Below are 19,447 nucleotides of genomic sequence, written 5' to 3'. Positions count from 1 at the left end.
TGTTCGACGCCTACCCCATGCCGAGGGTGGACGAGCTCATCGACCGATTGGGAAAGGCCCGGTACATCAGCACCCTTGACCTGACCAAAGGATTTTGGCAGGTACCATTGGCAGCCTGGGTTTATCCCCAACTTTGCGGCTATAGCTTCCCCCCTCACCGATCTAACCAGGGCCCGCCTCCCGAAAACAGTGAAATGGACAGAAGCGGCATTCAGCCGCCTGAAAGAAGCGCTGGTCTCCCATCCGATTCTCGTAACGCCCGATTTCCAGGTGCCGATGATGGTCCAGACGGATGCATGTGATACGGGACTGGGGCCGTTCTATCCCAGATACACGATGGGGAGAAGCCGAAAGCTGATACCTAGAGAAAAAAAGTACTCTATTGTTGAGAAAGAGTGTCTAGCGGTGAAGTGGGCACTAGACACTCTCAAGTATTACCTGTTAGGTACCCACTTCACCCTGGTCACGGACCATGCTCCCCTGCCACAATTTACAGTACCAGTCAAAAGTTTGGACACACCTACTCATTCAAGGGTTTTTCTTTATTTTTACTATTTTCTACATTGTAGAATAATTGTGAAGACATCAAAACTATGAAATAACACATATGGAATCATGTAGTAACCAAAAAAGTCTTAAACAAATCTAAATATATTTTAGGTTCTTCAAAGTAGCCATCCCTTTGCCTTGATGACAGCTTTGCACACTCTTGGCATTCTCTCAACCAGCTTCACCTGGAATGCTTTTCCAACCGTCTTGAAGGAGTTCCCACATATGCTGAGCACTTGTTGGCTGTTTTCCTTCACTCTGCGGTCCAACTCATCCCAAACCATCTCAATTGGGTTGAGGTCGGGTGATTGTGGAGGCCAGGTCATCTGATGCATCACTTCAAATCAAATCAAATTGTATTTGTTACATGCGCTGAATACAACAAGTGTAGACTTTACCGTGAAATGCTTACTTACAAGCCCTTAACCTCTCTGGGCTAGGCGGGACGAATTCGTCCCACCTACGTAACAGCCACTTTAAGCCTGTGGCGCGATTTTCAAAACCTTAAAAATCCTATTACTTCAATTTCTCAAACATATGACTATTTTACAGCTATTTAAAGACAAGACTCTCGTTAATCTAACCACACTGTCCGATTTCAAAAAGGCTTTACAACGAAAGCAAAACATTAGATTATGTCAGCAGAGTACCAAGCCAGAAATAATCAGACACCCATTTTTCAAGCCAGCATATAATGTCACCAAAACCCAGAAGACAGCTAAATGCAGCACTCACCTTTGATGATCTTCATCAGATGACAACCCTAGGACATTATGTTATACAATACATGCATGTTTTGTTCAATCAAGTTCATATTTATATCAAAAAACAGCTTTTTACATTAGCATGTGACGTTCAGAACTAGCATACCCGGGGAATTCGCTAACATTTTACTAAATTACTCACGATAAACGTTCACAAAAAGCATAACAATTATTTTAAGAATTATAGATACAGACCTCCTCTATGCACTCGATATGTACGATTTTAAAATAGCTTTTTGGTGAAAGCACATTTTGCAATATTCTAAGTACATAGCCCAGGCATCACGGGCTAGCTATTTAGACACCCGGCAAGTTTAGCACTCACCATAATCATATTTACTATTATAAAAGTTTGATTACCTTTTGTTGTCTTCGTCAGAATGCACTCCCAGGACTGCTACTTCAATAACAAATGTTGGTTTGGTACAAAATAATCCATCGTTATATCCGAATAGCGGCGTTTTGTTCGTGCGTTCCAGACACTATCCGAAATGGTAAAGAAGGGTCGTGCGCATAGCGCAATTCGTGACAAAAAAACTCTAAATATTCCATTACCGTACTTCGAAGCATGTCAACCGCTGTTTAAAATCAATTTTTACGCCATTTTTCTCGTAGAAAAGCGATAATATTCCGACAGGGAATCTCCTTTTCGGCAAACAGAGGAAAAAATCACAAAGGCGGGGGCGGTCGGGTCACGCGCCTAAGCCCAGTGTCCCTTGATCGGCCACTTGAGAAAGGCGATAATGTGTTTCAGCCTGGGGCTGGGATGACGACATTCTGTTTTTTCCCGGGCTCTGAGCGCCTATGGACGACGTAGGAAGTGTCACGTTAGAGCAGAGATCCTTAGTAAAAGATAGAGATGGAAAAGAAGTTCAAGAAATGGTCAGACAGGCCACTTCCTGTAAAGGAATCTCTCAGGTTTTGACCTGCCATTTGAGTTCTGTTATACTCACAGACACCATTCAAACAGTTTTAGAAACTTTAGGGTGTTTTCTATCCATATGTAATAAGTATATGCATATTCTAGTTACTGGGTAGGAGTGGTAACCAGATTAAATCGGGTATGTTTTTTTATCCAGCCGTGTCAATACTGCCCCCTAGCCCTAACAGGTTAACCAACAGTGCAGTTCAAGAAGAACATTCTTACGAAGTAGACTAAAATAAAAAGTAATAATAAAAGTAACACAATAAGAATAACAATAACGAGGCTATATACAGGGGGCACCGGTACCGAGTCAGTGTGCGGGGCTACAGGCTAGTTGAGGTAATCTGTACATCTAGGTGGGGGCGAAGTGACTATGCATAGGTAACAAGCAAACAGTGAGTGTACAAAAGGGAGGGGGGGTCAATGTAAATTGTCCGGTGGCTATTTTAGGAGTTGTTCAGCAGTCTTATGGCTTGGAGGTAGAAGCTGTTGAGGAGCCTTTTGGTCCTAGCAAAGCACCCCCCACACCATCACACCTCATCACTGTGCTTCACAGTGTCTCTGAATGTCCTTGAGTAGCCCAGCCAGAGTCCGGACTTGAACCTGATCGAACATCTCTGGAGAGACCAAAAAAATAACTGTGCAGCGACGCTCTCCTTCCTAACCTGTCAGAGCTTGAGAGGATCTGCAGAGAAGAATGAGATCAACTCCCCAAATACAGTTGTGCCAAGCTTGTAGCGTCATACCCAAGAAGACTTGAGGTGCTTCAACAAGTACTGAGTAAAAGATCTGAATACTTATGTAAATGTGATATTTCCGTTTTTTTATTTATTTTTATACATTTTATAAAAACCAGTTTTTGCTTCATCTTTATGGGGCATTGTGTGTAGATTGAGGAGGGGAAAACAACAATTTAATGCTGTAACGTAACAAAATGTTGAAAAAATCAAGTGGTCTGAATGCTTTCTGAATGCACTGTATTTTATATTATTGCCTCGTCTCAACTTCCAGTAGGATGAGCAGTAAGAAGCAAATATATCCCATTGAAGTTAATCTTTTAGACACTAAGGATCCACAAGGTCCCCCACCCGAGGGACACTCCATTGTCTCCCACTGGCCCTCATTAGCTTTAGTTGTCCTCTACAGAGCCTTCCTCCACTTCCTGGTATACATATTTATGCAGCCCAGACATTGGGAGAGCAGAGGAGACGAGAGGAGAGGGGAATAACATAATGGAAATCAATTCTCTCACTGGAATGAAAAAATGCAAAGCTCATTAAAAGGGCTTCTGCACAAACCAAATTCATTTAGGTAATAATGATAAGGAAGGAAGAATATGTGGCCAGTGTCATCTTCAAGTTGTCTCGCTCTCTCTCTCTCTCTCTCTCTCAGATTCACTCAGAATTAATATTTTAAATGGATGAGGAAGTTAATCGAGAAAGTTCAGCATGCTTCACAATTAAGCAAAAGAAGAAGAGCTGAAAAAATAGCATGGAATAATAATCACATTAACTGCAGACAGCCAATCTTCCTTCCCAAAGTTTTGTGCTGACCGAAAAACCTGCTTAAAATAAGCCAGCAGTCCCTCAGAAGGAAAGAGAGAGAGAGAGGAGGGAGAGGAGAAGAGGGAGAGGGAGTGAGAGGAGAGGAGAGGAGGGAGAGGACAGAGGGGAAAGGAGAGGAGGGAGAGAGAAAAGGAGGGAGAGGAGAGGGAGGGGTTGAGAAACCAGAAGAGAACCAGATGGAGAGTGTGTCTTTCAGTCTAACCCAACCAACCAGTAGAATGAGTTTTGCGCGGAAAACAGACATTTGAAAATGACTTGTTTGGTCATATTTTGATTTGTTCTACATCTATTTCCATCCACCAAAGGGAACAGCCAGTTTGTCATAGAAATGAAATCTACCTCCCAGGAGGTGCTTTTAATGACTGCTGTAAGGCCAGTCATTTGTTTTAAAGGAGATTTGAAGATTTGAATATGTTAAGGGTGAGTCTAGTGGTGCTACAGCTGTCCAACAGGACTAGTAATACTGTTCTACTGTACTAACCTAAACAACACTGTTACAGCTGTCCAACAGGACTGGTAATACTGTTCTACTGTACTAACCTAAACAACACTGTTACAGCCGTCCAATAGGACTAGTAATACTGTTCTACTGTACTAACATAAACACTGTTACAGCTGTCCAACAGGACTAGTAATACTGTTCTACTGTACTAACATAAACACTGTTACAGCTGTCTAACAGGACTAGTAATACTGTTCTACTGAACTAACATAAACAACACTGTTACAGCTGTCTAACAGGACTAGTAATACTGTTCTACTGTACTAACCTAAACAACACTGCTACAGCCGTCCAACAGGACTAGTAATACTGTTCTACTGTACTAACATAAACAACACTGTTACAGCTGTCTAACAGGACTAGTAATACTGTTCTACTGTACTAACCTAAACAACACTGTTACAGCTGTCCAACAGGACTGGTAATACTGTTCTACTGTACTAACCTAAACAACACTGTTACAGCCGTCCAATAGGACTAGTAATACTGTTCTACTGTACTAACATAAACACTGTTACAGCTGTCCAACAGGACTAGTAATACTGTTCTACTGTACTAACATAAACACTGTTACAGCTGTCTTAACAGGACTAGTAATACTGTTCTACTGTACTAACCTAAACAACACTGTTACAGCTGTCCAACAGGACTGGTAATACTGTTCTACTGTACTAACCTAAACAACACTGTTACAGCCGTCCAATAGGACTAGTAATACTGTTCTACTGTACTAACATAAACACTGTTACAGCTGTCCAACAGGACTAGTAATACTGTTCTACTGTACTAACATAAACACTGTTACAGCTGTCTAACAGGACTAGTAATACTGTTCTACTGAACTAACATAAACAACACTGTTACAGCTGTCTAACAGGACTAGTAATACTGTTCTACTGTACTAACCTAAACAACACTGCTACAGCCGTCCAACAGGACTAGTAATACTGTTCTACTGTACTAACATAAACAACACTGTTACAGCTGTCTAACAGGACTAGTAATACTGTTCTACTGTACTAACCTAAACAACACTGTTACAGCTGTCCAACAGGACTGGTAATACTGTTCTACTGTACTAACCTAAACAACACTGTTACAGCCGTCCAATAGGACTAGTAATACTGTTCTACTGTACTAACATAAACACTGTTACAGCTGTCCAACAGGACTAGTAATACTGTTCTACTGTACTAACATAAACACTGTTACAGCTGTCTAACAGGACTAGTAATACTGTTCTACTGTACTAACCTAAACAACACTGTTACAGCCGTCCAATAGGACTAGTAATACTGTTCTACTGTACTAACATAAACAACACTGTTACAGCTGTCCAACAGGACTAGTAATACTGTTCTACTGAACTAACCTAAACAACACTGCTACAGCCGTCCAACAGGACTAGTAATACTGTTCTACTGTACTAACCTAAACAACACTGCTACAGCTGTCTAACAGGACTAGTAATACTGTTCTACTGAACTAACATAAACAACACTGTTACAGCTGTCTAACAGGACTAGTAATACTGTTCTACTGTACTAACATAAACAACACTGTTACAGCTGTCTAACAGGACTAGTAATACTGTTCTACTGAACTAACATAAACAACACTGTTACAGCTGTCTAACAGGACTAGTAATACTGTTCTACTGTACTAACCTAAACAACACTGCTACAGCCGTCCAACAGGACTAGTAATACTGTTCTACTGTACTAACATAAACAACACTGTTACAGCTGTCTAACAGGACTAGTAATACTGTTCTACTGTACTAACCTAAACAACACTGTTACAGCCGTCCAACAGGACTAGTAATACTGTTCTACTGTACTAACATAAACACTGTTACAGCTGTCCAACAGGACTAGTAATACTGTTCTACTGTACTAACCTGAACAACACTGTTACAGCTGTCCAACAGGACTAGTAATACTGTTCTACTGTACTAACCTGAACAACACTGTTACAGCTGTCTAACAGGACTAGTAATACTGTTCTACTGTACTAACCTAAACAACACTGTTACAGCTGTCCAACAGGACTAGTAATACTGTTCTACTGTACTAACATAAACAACACTGTTACAGCTGTCTAACAGGACTAGTAATACTGTACTAACTGTACTAACCTAAACAACACTGCTACAGCTGTCCAACAGGACTAGTAATACTGTTCTACTGTACTAACATAAACAACACTGTTACAGCCGTCTAACAGGACTAGTAATACTGTTCTACTGTACTAACCTAACAACACTGTTACAGCTGTCCAACAGGACTAGTATTACTGTTCTACTGTACTAACCTAAACAACACTGCAACAGCCGTCCAACAGGACTAGTAATACTGTTCTACTGTACTAACCTGAACAACACTGTTACAGCTGTCCAACAGGACTAGTAATACTGTTCTACTGTACTAACCTAAACAACACTGCTACAGCCGTCCAACAGGACTAGTAATACTGTTCTACTGTACTAACATAAACAACACTGTTACAGCCGTCCAACAGGACTAGTAATACTGTTCTACTGTACTAACATAAACAACACTGTTACAGCTGTCCAACAGGACTAGTAATACTGTTCTACTGTACTAACCTAAACAACACTGCTACAGCTGTCCAACAGGACTAGTAATACTGTTCTACTGTACTAACCTGAACAACACTGTTACAGCTGTCTAACAGGACTAGTAATACTGTTCTACTGTACTAACCTAAACAACACTGCTACAGCTGTCCAACAGGACTAGTAATACTGTTCTACTGTACTAACATAAACAACACTGTTACAGCCGTCTAACAGGACTAGTAATACTGTTCTACTGTACTAACCTAAACACTGTTACAGCTGTCCAACAGGACTAGTAGTACTGTTCTACTGTACTAACCTAAACAACACTGCAACAGCCGTCCAACAGGACTAGTAATACTGTTCTACTGTACTAACCTGAACAACACTGTTACAGCTGTCTAACATGACTAGTAATACTGTTCTACTGTACTAACCTAAACAACACTGCTACAGCTGTCCAACAGGACTAGTAATACTGTTCTACTGTACTAACATAAACAACACTGTTACAGCCGTCTAACAGGACTAGTAATACTGTTCTACTGTACTAACATAAACAACACTGTTACAGCTGTCCAACAGGACTAGTAATACTGTTCTACTTTACTAACCTAAACAACACTGCTACAGCCGTCCAACAGGACTAGTAATAGTGTTCTACTGTACTAACCTAAACAACACTGTTACAGCTGTCCAACAGGACTAGTAATACTGTTCTACTGTACTAACATAAACAACACTGTTACAGCCATCTAACAGGACTAGTAATACTGTTCTACTGTACTAACATAAACAACACTGCTACAGCCGTCTAACAGGACTAGTAATACTGTTCTACTGTACTAACCTAAACAACACTGTTACAGCTGTCCAACAGGACTAGTAATACTGTTCTACTGTACTAACATAAACAACACTGCTACAGCTGTCTAACAGGACTAGTAATACTGTTCTACTGTACTAACCTAAACAACACTGTTACAGCTGTCCAACAGGACTAGTAATACTGTTCTACTGTACTAACCTGAACAACACTGTTACAGCTGTCCAACAGGACTAGTAATACTGTTCTACTGTACTAACCTGAACAACACTGTTACAGCTGTCTAACAGGACTAGTAATACTGTTCTACTGTACTAACATAAACAACACTGTTACAGCTGTCTAACAGGACTAGTAATACTGTACTAACTGTACTAACCTAAACAACACTGTTACAGCCGTCCAACAAGACTAGTAATACTGTTCTACTGTACTAACCTAAACAACACTGTTACAGCCGTCCAACAGGACTAGTAATACTGTTCTACTGTACTAACATAAACAACACTGTTACAGCTGTCTAACAGGACTAGTAATACTGTTCTACTGTACTAACCTAAACAACACTGTTACAGCTGTCCAACAGGACTAGTAATACTGTTCTACTGTACTAACCTAAACAACACTGTTACAGCTGTCTAACAGGACTAGTAATACTGTTCTACTGTACTAACCTAAACAACACTGCTACAGCTGTCCAACAGGACTAGTAATACTGTTCTACTGTACTAACATAAACAACACTGTTACAGCCGTCTAACAGGACTAGTAATACTGTTCTACTGTACTAACCTAAACACTGTTACAGCTGTCCAACAGGACTAGTAGTACTGTTCTACTGTACTAACCTAAACAACACTGCAACAGCCGTCCAACAGGACTAGTAATACTGTTCTACTGTACTAACCTGAACAACACTGTTACAGCTGTCTAACATGACTAGTAATACTGTTCTACTGTACTAACCTAAACAACACTGCTACAGCTGTCCAACAGGACTAGTAATACTGTTCTACTGTACTAACATAAACAACACTGTTACAGCCGTCTAACAGGACTAGTAATACTGTTCTACTGTACTAACATAAACAACACTGTTACAGCTGTCCAACAGGACTAGTAATACTGTTCTACTTTACTAACCTAAACAACACTGCTACAGCCGTCCAACAGGACTAGTAATAGTGTTCTACTGTACTAACCTAAACAACACTGTTACAGCTGTCCAACAGGACTAGTAATACTGTTCTACTGTACTAACATAAACAACACTGTTACAGCCATCTAACAGGACTAGTAATACTGTTCTACTGTACTAACATAAACAACACTGCTACAGCCGTCTAACAGGACTAGTAATACTGTTCTACTGTACTAACCTAAACAACACTGTTACAGCTGTCCAACAGGACTAGTAATACTGTTCTACTGTACTAACATAAACAACACTGCTACAGCTGTCTAACAGGACTAGTAATACTGTTCTACTGTACTAACCTAAACAACACTGTTACAGCCGTCTAACAGGACTAGTAATACTGTTCTACTGTACTAACATAAACAACACTGTTACAGCTGTCCAACAGGACTAGTAATACTGTTCTACTGTACTAACCTGAACAACACTGCTACAGCTGTCCAACAGGTCTAGTAATACTGTTCTACTGTACTAACCTGAACAACACTGCTACAGCTGTCTAACAGGACTAGTAATACTGTTCTACTGTACTAACATAAACAACACTGTTACAGCTGTCTAACAGGACTAGTAATACTGTTCTACTGTACTAACCTAAACAACACTGTTACAGCTGTCTAACAGGACTAGTAATACTGTTCTACTGTACTAACCTAAACAACACTGCTACAGCTGTCCAACAGGACTAGTAATACTGTTCTACTGTACTAACATAAACAACACTGTTACAGCCGTCTAACAGGACTAGTAATACTGTTCTACTGTACCAACCTAAACAACACTGTTACAGCCGTCTAACAGGACTAGTAATACTGTTCTACTGTACTAACCTAAACAACACTGTTACAGCCGTCTAACAGGACTAGTAATACTGTCTACTGTACTAACCTAAACAACACTGTTACAGCTGTCCAACAGGACTCGTAATAATGTTCTACTGTACTAACCTAAACAACACTGTTACAGCCGTCCAACAGGACTAGTAATACTGTTCTACTGTACTAACATAAACAACACTGCTACAGCTGTCCAACAGGACTGGTAATACTGTTCTACTGTACTAACCTAAACAACACTGCTACAGCCGTCCAACAGGACTAGTAATACTGTTCTACTGTACTAACATAAACAACACTGTTACAGCCGTCCAACAGGACTAGTAATACTGTTCTACTGTACTAACCTAAACAACACTGTTACAGCTGTGTAACAGGACTAGTAATACTGTTCTACTGTACTAACCTAAACAACACTGTTACAGCCGTCCAACAGGACTAGTAATACTGTTCTACTGTACTAACCTAAACAACACTGTTACAGCTGTCCAACAGGACTATTAATACTGTTCTACTGTACTAACATAAACAACACTGTTACAGCTGTCCAACAGGACTAGTGATACTGTTCTACTGTACTAACCGTAACAACACTGTTACAGCCATCCAACAGGACTAGTAATACTGTTCTACTGTACTAACATAAACACTGTTACAGCTGTCCAACAGGACTAGTAATACTGTTCTACTGTACTAACATAAACAACACTGTTACAGCTGTCCAACAGGACTAGTAATACTGTTCTACTGTACCAACATAAACAACACTGTTACGGCCGTCCAACAGGACTAGTAATACTGTTCTACTGTACTAACATAAATAACACTGCTACAGCCGTCCAACAGGACTAGTAATACTGTTCTACTGTACTAACCTAAACAACACTGTTACAGCCGTCCAACAGGACTAGTAATACTGTTCTACTGTACTAACATAAACAACACTGTTACAGCCGTCCAACAGGACTGGTAATACTGTTCTACTGTACTAACCTAAACAACACTGTTACAGCCGTCCAACAGGACTAGTAATACTGTTCTACTGTACTAACCGTAAACAACACTGCTACAGCCGTCCAACAGGACTAGTAATACTGTTCTACTGTACTAACATAAACAACACTGTTACAGCTGTCCAACAGGACTAGTAATACTGTTCTACTGTACTAACATAAACAACACTGTTACAGCTGTCCAACAGGACTAGTAATACTGTTCTACTGTACTAACATAAACAACACTGTTACAGCTGTCCAACAGGACTAGTAATACTGTTCTACTGTACTAACCTAAACAACACTGCTACAGCCGTCCAACAGGACTAGTAATACTGTTCTACTGTACTAACATAAACAACACTGTTACAGCTGTCCAACAGGACTAGTAATACTGTTCTACTGTACTAACCTAAACAACACTGCTACAGCTGTCCAACAGGACTAGTAATACTGTTCTACTGTACTAACCTAAACAACACTGTTACAGCCGTCCAACAGGACTAGTAATACTGTTCTACTGTACTAACCTAAACAACACTGTTACAGCCGTCCAACAGGACTAGTAATACTGTTCTACTGTACTAACATAAACAACACTGTTACAGCTGTCCAACAGGACTAGTAATACTGTTCTACTGTACTAACCTAAACAACACTGCTACAGCCGTCCAACAGGACTGGTAATACTGTTCTACTGTACTAACCTAAACAACACTGCTACAGCTGTCCAACAGGACTAGTAATACTGTTCTACTGTACTAACCTAAACAACACTGTTACAGCTGTCTAACAGGACTAGTAATGCTGTTCTACTGTACTAACCTAAACAACACTGTTACAGCTGTCTAACAGGACTAGTGATACTGTTCTACTGAACTAACATAAACACTGTTACAGCCGTCCAACAGGACTAGTAATACTGTTATACTGTACTAACCTAAACAACACTGTTACGGCTGTCTAACAGGACTAGTGATACTGTTCTACTGTACTAACATAAACAACACTGTTACAGCTGTCCAACAGGACTAGTAATACTGTTCTACTGTACTAACATAAACAACACTGCTACAGCTGTCTAACAGGACTAGTAATACTGTTCTACTGAACTAACATAAACAACACTGTTACAGCCGTCCAACAGGACTAGTAATACTGTTCTACTGTACTAACATAAACAACACTGCTACAGCTGTCTAACAGGACTAGTAATACTGTTCTACTGAACTAACATAAACAACACTGCTACAGCTGTCTCAACAGGACTAGTAATACTGTTCTACCCAGGACAAGACTTGCACTTGGTTCATCTCAGACCTCAGCCATTATTTAGCAGATGCGATGAAACCTAGCTCAACACAGTGCTTCCTGTGTGTGCCTGTCCGTCTGTCCGTCTGTCTGAACACCCTTCACTCATCTCTCTGTTTTACCTCTTTCCTACAGTATTGATTCCTCATTTTCTTTACTGCTGAGACGAAAACAATAACATAGTGTTGTCAATCAACAGTTCTGATCTGAAGGCAGTCAACTGATCTCTCTCTCTCTGTGTGTGTGCGTACTACAGGGAGCTGAGTCCCAGGGAGAGACCCAGGCTGCAGAGGACCTCCTGCTCATCAACAAACCTCTGACACAACTCACATCCCTGCTCATTCAGATGGTAAGACATGCTGTCTGTCTGTCTGTCTGTCTGTCTGTCTGTCTGTCTGTCTGTCTGTCTGTCTGTCTGTCTGTCTGTCTGTCTGCGTGTACCTGTCTACCTGTACCTGTCTGTCTGCTTGTTAGTACTGTATGTGTGATTATTACAGTTTAAAAACAGTACAGTGTATATAAAGCCCTCAGATCAAGGGGTTTGGAAGATACTGATAGCCACTGCCATGTAAATGCTGGTCCATCTTTGCCAGTATTATTCAACATGACGCAAATATGTTAGGAAATAATAATGATCCATTCCCAGTGTATTTTTGATGTGATTTATCCATTTCCATTCTAATTGAGTGTAGCTAGTCTTATGATAAAACATAAAATAGTCAGCTTGAAATAAATAATTTGAAACATTCAAATATTAAACAACATTTTCATTGTCAGTCATGCCTTTTGACCAAGCCCCTGAAAACTTGACCTGTTGCTGATACAACATCATAAACTGAGTGGATTCTGAACGCATCATCAATAATGGACAACCCATTGTGGTTTAATGGTTTCTGCTGGTGCTGTGATATGAGAATCTATAGAAATAGATTGATGAATAATGATGACAGAGCCAGAGAAAGATGGCTCCTGCGTTTTAAAATGAAGAGTTGGGGTTATTGGGTAGATATTACGTTACATACTTCATTTTATTATTAGCCCCATCATTCCACTGTGAAATAGGCTTTTTTTTTAAAAGCATTTGGGATTTTCGCCGGCCTTCGTATTTCTCAAAATTATTTCTCATTCACTGCTAACTTTGGCCTTGATGTAAGGAGAAGGTAACTCAATTGCATAAAGTACCAGGGGCTTGAATGATTGACGACTTCCAGTGGACAAGTTGTATCTGTTGCACATGGTAGCGCCACACTCCTACACAGTACACACACACACACACGTACACACACACACACACACACACACACACACACACCATATTGCATCCCCCCCCAGAGTACCTCTGGTCCACCATACTCTCAGTTGGTATTTCTGAGTGAGTGAACTGAGTGAACACACACACACATAGGAACACTCTGCAAGCCTCCCCTCTGGCCATGTAAATCACACAGATGGCATAGGAGAACAGACCCACTGGGAGGGCCTTTTAAACGCTTTATGCCAGCACGCCCCGTGGTGCTGCATGGAGCCCACTCTGTGTTTACCCTTGGCCACAGACACACACACACGCAGACAGCCTGTACCCAGGCCCAGGCTTCATCCACCTCCACAGCCCCAGTCTCAGCCCCAGCCAAGCTGTCCCTCTGAGCTGCAGGGGAGTGACTCAATCTACCAGCCCTCTGCCTGCCTGGCTGGCTGCACCCACCTCCCTCCACCACAATCACTACCACCACCACCACTCAGTACACCAGTAGCCAGACTGCTAGCCTTGTGTCAACATATTTCTGCATAAAAACAGTGAGCTGAGAGCATGACAATGTGCCTGCCTGGAAGTCAGCGACCTGCAGTTGAACCACACTCAACCTCTGTCTGAACAGGCTTCTGTTTGACTGGGGCTTTGTTTGTGTGTTTGTGTGTGTGTAAATGAATACATTTGTTATGGGGAGGGGGAGTATATTGTGTCATTATGGGGGGGGGGGGGCTGAACAGAGTGTGTCACAACAGGGTCTGAAACACAAACCTGCTCTCTCGGTGGCCTCCACTTGTGGTCTGTCACAAACAGATTGCACACTAAAAACAGCCATGGAAGGAGACAACCAAACCTCTAATCAGTGTTATACTGCTGATATAACCCTGCCTCTTTTTACAGCGATAGCAAAGGATTTTATGGGAATTTATGCAAATGCATACAATTTAGCATGAGCTCCCAAACTCTGTGCCTGATAATATGCAGTTTTACAGCGGCTGTAAATGAACATTTGCACCGCATAATGAAGAATGTTCCTGAATAAATCTAGCCCTTCACCAACACAGTGCATCAAGAAGACCTACAGTGAGGGAAAAAAGTATTTGATCCCCTGCTGATTTTGTACGTTTGACCACTGACAAGTAAATGATCAGTCTATAATTTCAATGGTAGGTTTATTTGAACAGTGAGAGACAGAATAACAACAAAAAAATACAGAAAAACGCATGTTAAAAATGTTATAAATTGATTTGCATTTTAATGAGGGAAATAAGTATTTGACCCCCTCTCAATCAGAAAGATTTCTGGCTCCCAGGTGTCTTTTATACAGGTAACGAGATGAGATTAGGAGCACACTCTTAAAGGGAGGGCTCCTAATCTCAGCTTGTTACCTGTATAAAAGATACCTGTCCACAGAAGCAATCAATCAATCAGATTCCAAACTCTCCACCATGGCCAAGACCAAAGAGCTCTCCAAGGATGTCAGGGACAAGATTGTAGACCTACACAAGGCTGGAATGGGCTACAAGACCATCGCCAAGCAGCTTGGTGAGAAGGTGACAACAGTTGGTGCGATTATTCGCAAATGGAAGAAACACAAAAGAACTGTCAATCTCCTTCGGCCTGGGGCTCCATGCAAGATCTCACCTCGTGGAGTTGCAATGATCATGAGAACGGTGAGGAATCAGCCCAGAACTACACGGGAGGATCTTGTCAATGATCTCAAGGCAGCTGGGACCATAGTCACCAAGAAAACAATTGGTAACACACTGCGCCGTGAAGGACTGAAATCCTGTAGCGCTCGCAAGGTCCCCCTGCTCAAGAAAGCACATATACATGCCCGTCTGAAGTTTTCCAATGAACATCTGAATGATTCAGAGGACAACTGGGTGAAAGTGTTGTGGTCCGATGAGACCAAAATGGAGCTCTTTGGCATCAACTCAACTCGTCATGTTTGGAGGAGGAATGCTGCCTATGACCCCAAGAAAACCATCCCCACCGTCAAACATGGAGGTGGAAACATTATGCTTTGGGGGTGTTTTTCTGCTAAGGGGACAGGACAACTTCACCGCATCAAAGGGACGATGGACGGGGCCATGTACCGTCAAATCTTGGGTGAGAACCTCCTTCCCTCAGCCAGGGCATTGAAAATGGGTCGTGGATGGGTATTCCAGCATGACAATGACCCAAAACACACGGCCAAGGCAACAAAGGAGTGGCTCAAGAAGAAGCACATTAAGGTCCTGGAGTGGCCTAGCCAGTCTCCAGACCTTAATCCCATAGAAAATCTGTGGAGGGAGCTGAAGGTTTCGAGTTGCCAAACGTCAGCCTCGAAACCTTAATGACTTGGAGAAATCTGCAAAGAGGAGTGGGACAAAATCCCTCCTGAGATGTGTGCAAACCTGGTGACCAACTACAAGAAACGTCTGACCTCTGTGATTGCCAACAAGGGTTTTGCCACCAAGTACTAAGTCATGTTTTGCAGAGGGGTCAAATACTTATTTCCCTCATTACAATGCAAATCAATTTATAACATTTTTGACATGCTTTTTCTGGATTTTTTTGTTGTTATTCTGTCTCTCACTGTTCAAATAAACCTACCATTAAAATTATAGACTGATCATTTCTTTGTCAGTGGTCAAACGTTCAAAATCAGCAGGGGATCAAATACTTTTTTCCCTCACTGTATGTGTTGTGAGGCAGAGAGAGGCCTTATTGAACACATGTTAAATGCAGACTTCAACAACACAGGCAGGTGTCCTAGTAAATACACCTCAGGATCCCTCTCAATGTTACTCACTGACAAAGAACTGGAGTATGGCTGGGAGAGTTTGTGTGTGTTTGCATCTGTGTGTGTACAAGGATGAGTGGGTGAGTAAATTAATACATTTGTTTAAGGGAGGGGAAGTATGTTATGTCATGATGGGGGCAGCATTTGAGAGCAGCAGCAGTACTCTGAGGGCAGCAGTACTCTGAGGGCAGCAGCAGTAGCACTCTGAGGACAGCAGTAGCACTCTGAGGACAGCAGCAGCAGTACTCTGAGGGCAGCAGCAGCAGTACTCTGAGGGCAGCAGCAGCAGTATTCTGAGAGCAGCAGCAGCACTCTGAGGGCAGCAGCAGCAGCAGTACTCTGAGGGCAGCAGCACTCTGAGGGCAGCAGCAGCAGTACTCTGAGGGCAGCAGCAGTACTCTGAGGGCAGCAGCAGCAGCACTCTGAGGACAGCAGCAGCAGTATTCTGAGGGCAGCAGCAGCACTCTGAGGGCAGCAACAGCAGTACTCTGAGGGCAGCAGCAGCAACACTCTGAGGACAGCAGCAGCAGCACTCTGAGGGCAGCAGCAGTACTCTGAGGGCAGCAGCAGCAGCAGCACTCTAAGGGCAGCAGCAGCAGCACTCAGGGCAGCAGCAGCACTCTGAGGACAGCAGCAGCACTCTGAGGACAGCAGCAGCAGTACTCTGAGGGCAGCAGCAGTACTCTGAGGACAGCAGCAGCACTCTGAGGGCAGCAGCAGCATTCTGAGCGCAGCAGCAGTACTCTGAGGGCAGCAGCAGCAACACTCTGAGGGCAGCAGCAGCAACACTCTGAGGGCAGCAGCAGCAACACTCTGAGGGCAGCAGCAGCAACACTCTGAGGGCAGCAGCAGCAACACTCTGAGGGCAGCAGCAGCAACACTCTGAGGACAGCACTCTGAGGGCAGCAGCAGCAGCACTCTGGGGACAGCAGCAGCACTCTGAGGACAGCAGCAGCAGTACTCTGAGGGCAGCAGCAGCAGTACTCTGAGGGCAGCAGCAGCAGTACTCTGAGGGCAGCAGCAGCAGTACTCTGAGGGCAGCAGCAGCAGTACTCTGAGAGCAGCAGCAGCAGCACTCTGAGGACAGCAGCAGCAGCACTCTGAGGGCAGCAGCAGCAGTACTCTGAGGGCAGCAGAACTTCGAGGGCAGCATTAGAGGGCAGCACTGCCACACGTCAGTCCACTAGTTGCTCCCCTCTCCTCTTTCAGCCCACTTTAATAGCTTTGATTTCATGCATTGGATTCATTGCATGTTATTTCTTATCCTTCTTTAGATGCATCTACTACCACTGTTGAGTAAACAGGATATTGATGTAAAGCCTGCTGAACAGGTGTTAACTCTTGTCTGTTTTGACATGGTATTGGCATCTGAACAATACTATCAGCACAAGACTGCACAGTGAGACTAAAGAGCCTTTCAGCGGTGGGTTTGGCTTGAGCAGGGAGTTTCGAATGCCGGGCCTTTTGGGATAGACCTGGGGGCGGGTTCTTTCTGGATCATTGTTTGGGATTTCGGCATTCGGCTCGTGCTGAGTGGCGGCCGGCGTACAAAAGAGGGGCAGGATTAGGCCCTCTCTGCGCCCCTGGCCCCTTAGCCCCATGGGACTGAGGCTGAGTGGAAGAGGGCAGCAACGGATCAGCGGTGAAAGGAGCCTAAACCCCCAGTGATTACGCCCCTAGCTTTTAGCTTTTACTGAAATAGAGGACTGGGTGGGGACTGGAGGGAGAAGCCCTGAGCTGAGCTCAGTTTCATTACTAGGTCACAGTGATGTGATGGGTTCCTATAGAAGGGCCATTGCTTATAACCCAAAGTGTCTCTCTCACTCGCTGATGAAGCTTCAAAGCCCCCTACCCTAGCCCCCTAGCCTAGCCCCTTAGCCTAGCCCACTAGCCTAGCTCCCTAGCCTAGCCTGCTAGTATAGCTCCCTAGCCTCTTAGCCTAGCCCACTAGCCTAGCCCTCTAGTCTAGCTCCTTAGCCTAGCTCCCTAGTCTAACCCCCTAGCCTCTAATGTCCACAGCAGGCACTCATCAGGGCAGGACCACTATACCTAGCTCCCTAGCCTCCTAGCCTAGCTCCCTAGTCTAACCCCCTAGCCTCTAATGTCCACAGCAGGCACTCATCAGGGCAGGACCACTATACCTAACCTAGCTCCCTAGCCTCCTAGCCTCTAATGTCCACAGCAGGCACTCATCAGGGCAGGGCCACTATACCTAACCTAGCTCCCTAGCCTCCTAGACTCTAATGTCCACAGCAGGCACTCTCATCAGGGCAGGGCCACTATACCTAGCCTGGTCCCACATCTGTTTGTTTTGTATAGCCAACTCATATGTTTGTTATTGCCAAATAATGATCATAGGAGTTCGCTGTACAGCACAACCAGACATGATACCAGGCTACTATTACACCTAGTTGCACAGAGAGTCCTCCCATGGATGGTTCCTCAGTCAGTCAGTACGGTTTGACACAGAAATATAGAAACGTAACAGAAACTATGGAACTGCCTATCACAGTAATCCCCCATACGTACCTTCAGCACAGACCTGCGTTATTTTTATCAGCCTCAGGATACATTCTAAATCTCCTTCCGAGACGTGGCTCTTATTCAGCACCAATATGGGCTGAGCTGTCCATGGAATAGCAGCATGGCAAAGGGAGTGTCCCAAATGGATTCCTATTCCCTTTATAGTGCACTACTTTTGACCAGGCTCTATGTAATGAATGGGGTGCCATTTGGGACAGAGACACTCAGTGCAGAGTATGAAGAGGGAAGGGAAGACGAGACAGCTGAGTTAATGGAGATTTCTCCCACTGATTGATATGTCACTCATCGCTGTCATGGCAGCCTGTCACTATCAGTGGTATCTGACACCTGGCAACAAGAAGAGAAGGGAAATACAGAGATGATGATGACAGGGAAATGATGAAGGAACCAAATCCAGTTTGAGACTAGATTGAACCAAAGAATGAAGTGAAAATTTAAAGCGGGATGTTTATCACCTCTTGGAATGGTTATTTTCTAGACTCCGCTGATGGAGGCTGTTCCTCAGAATCTTGTGTTGTTGTGGTCTGATAGTACACTGGTTGTAAAAGTATGTTTTTAGACAACTGTTTAGTGACCAGACGTCTCTACAACCAGAATATGATGTCATTATGACGTCCCATACCAAAACGTTTAACCTGCTGTTGGCTAGGCTGTAGTTAGCATGCTAGTGGCTAGGCTGTAGTTAGCCTGCTAGTGGCTTGGCTGTCGTTAGCCTGCTGGTGGCCAGGCTGTCGTTAGCCTGCTGGTGGCCAGGCTGTCGTTAGCCTGCTGGTGGCCAGGCTGTCGTTAGCCTGCTGGTGGCCAGGCTGTCGTTAGC

At 43.3% G+C, this 19,447-nt stretch overlaps 1 protein-coding gene across 1 annotated transcript in view; it reads left to right on the top strand.

The window, feature by feature from the left end:
• LOC106595924 (serine/threonine-protein kinase ULK4) overlaps nt 1-19,447 on the top strand; it is a 323,274-nt gene that overhangs the window by 263,044 nt on the left and 40,783 nt on the right. The window contains exon 34 of the mRNA XM_082959959.1: nt 12,309-12,401. Within this exon, the coding sequence (XP_082816085.1) occupies nt 12,309-12,401 (93 nt within the window). The remainder of the gene's footprint in view (nt 1-12,308; nt 12,402-19,447) is intronic.

This window comes from Salmo salar, chromosome 02, assembly GCF_965601325.2.
Source record: "Salmo salar chromosome 02, fSalSal1, whole genome shotgun sequence".
Lineage (NCBI taxonomy): Eukaryota > Metazoa > Chordata > Actinopteri > Salmoniformes > Salmonidae > Salmo > Salmo salar.
This window is presented reverse-complemented; position numbering and strand designations above follow the sequence as displayed.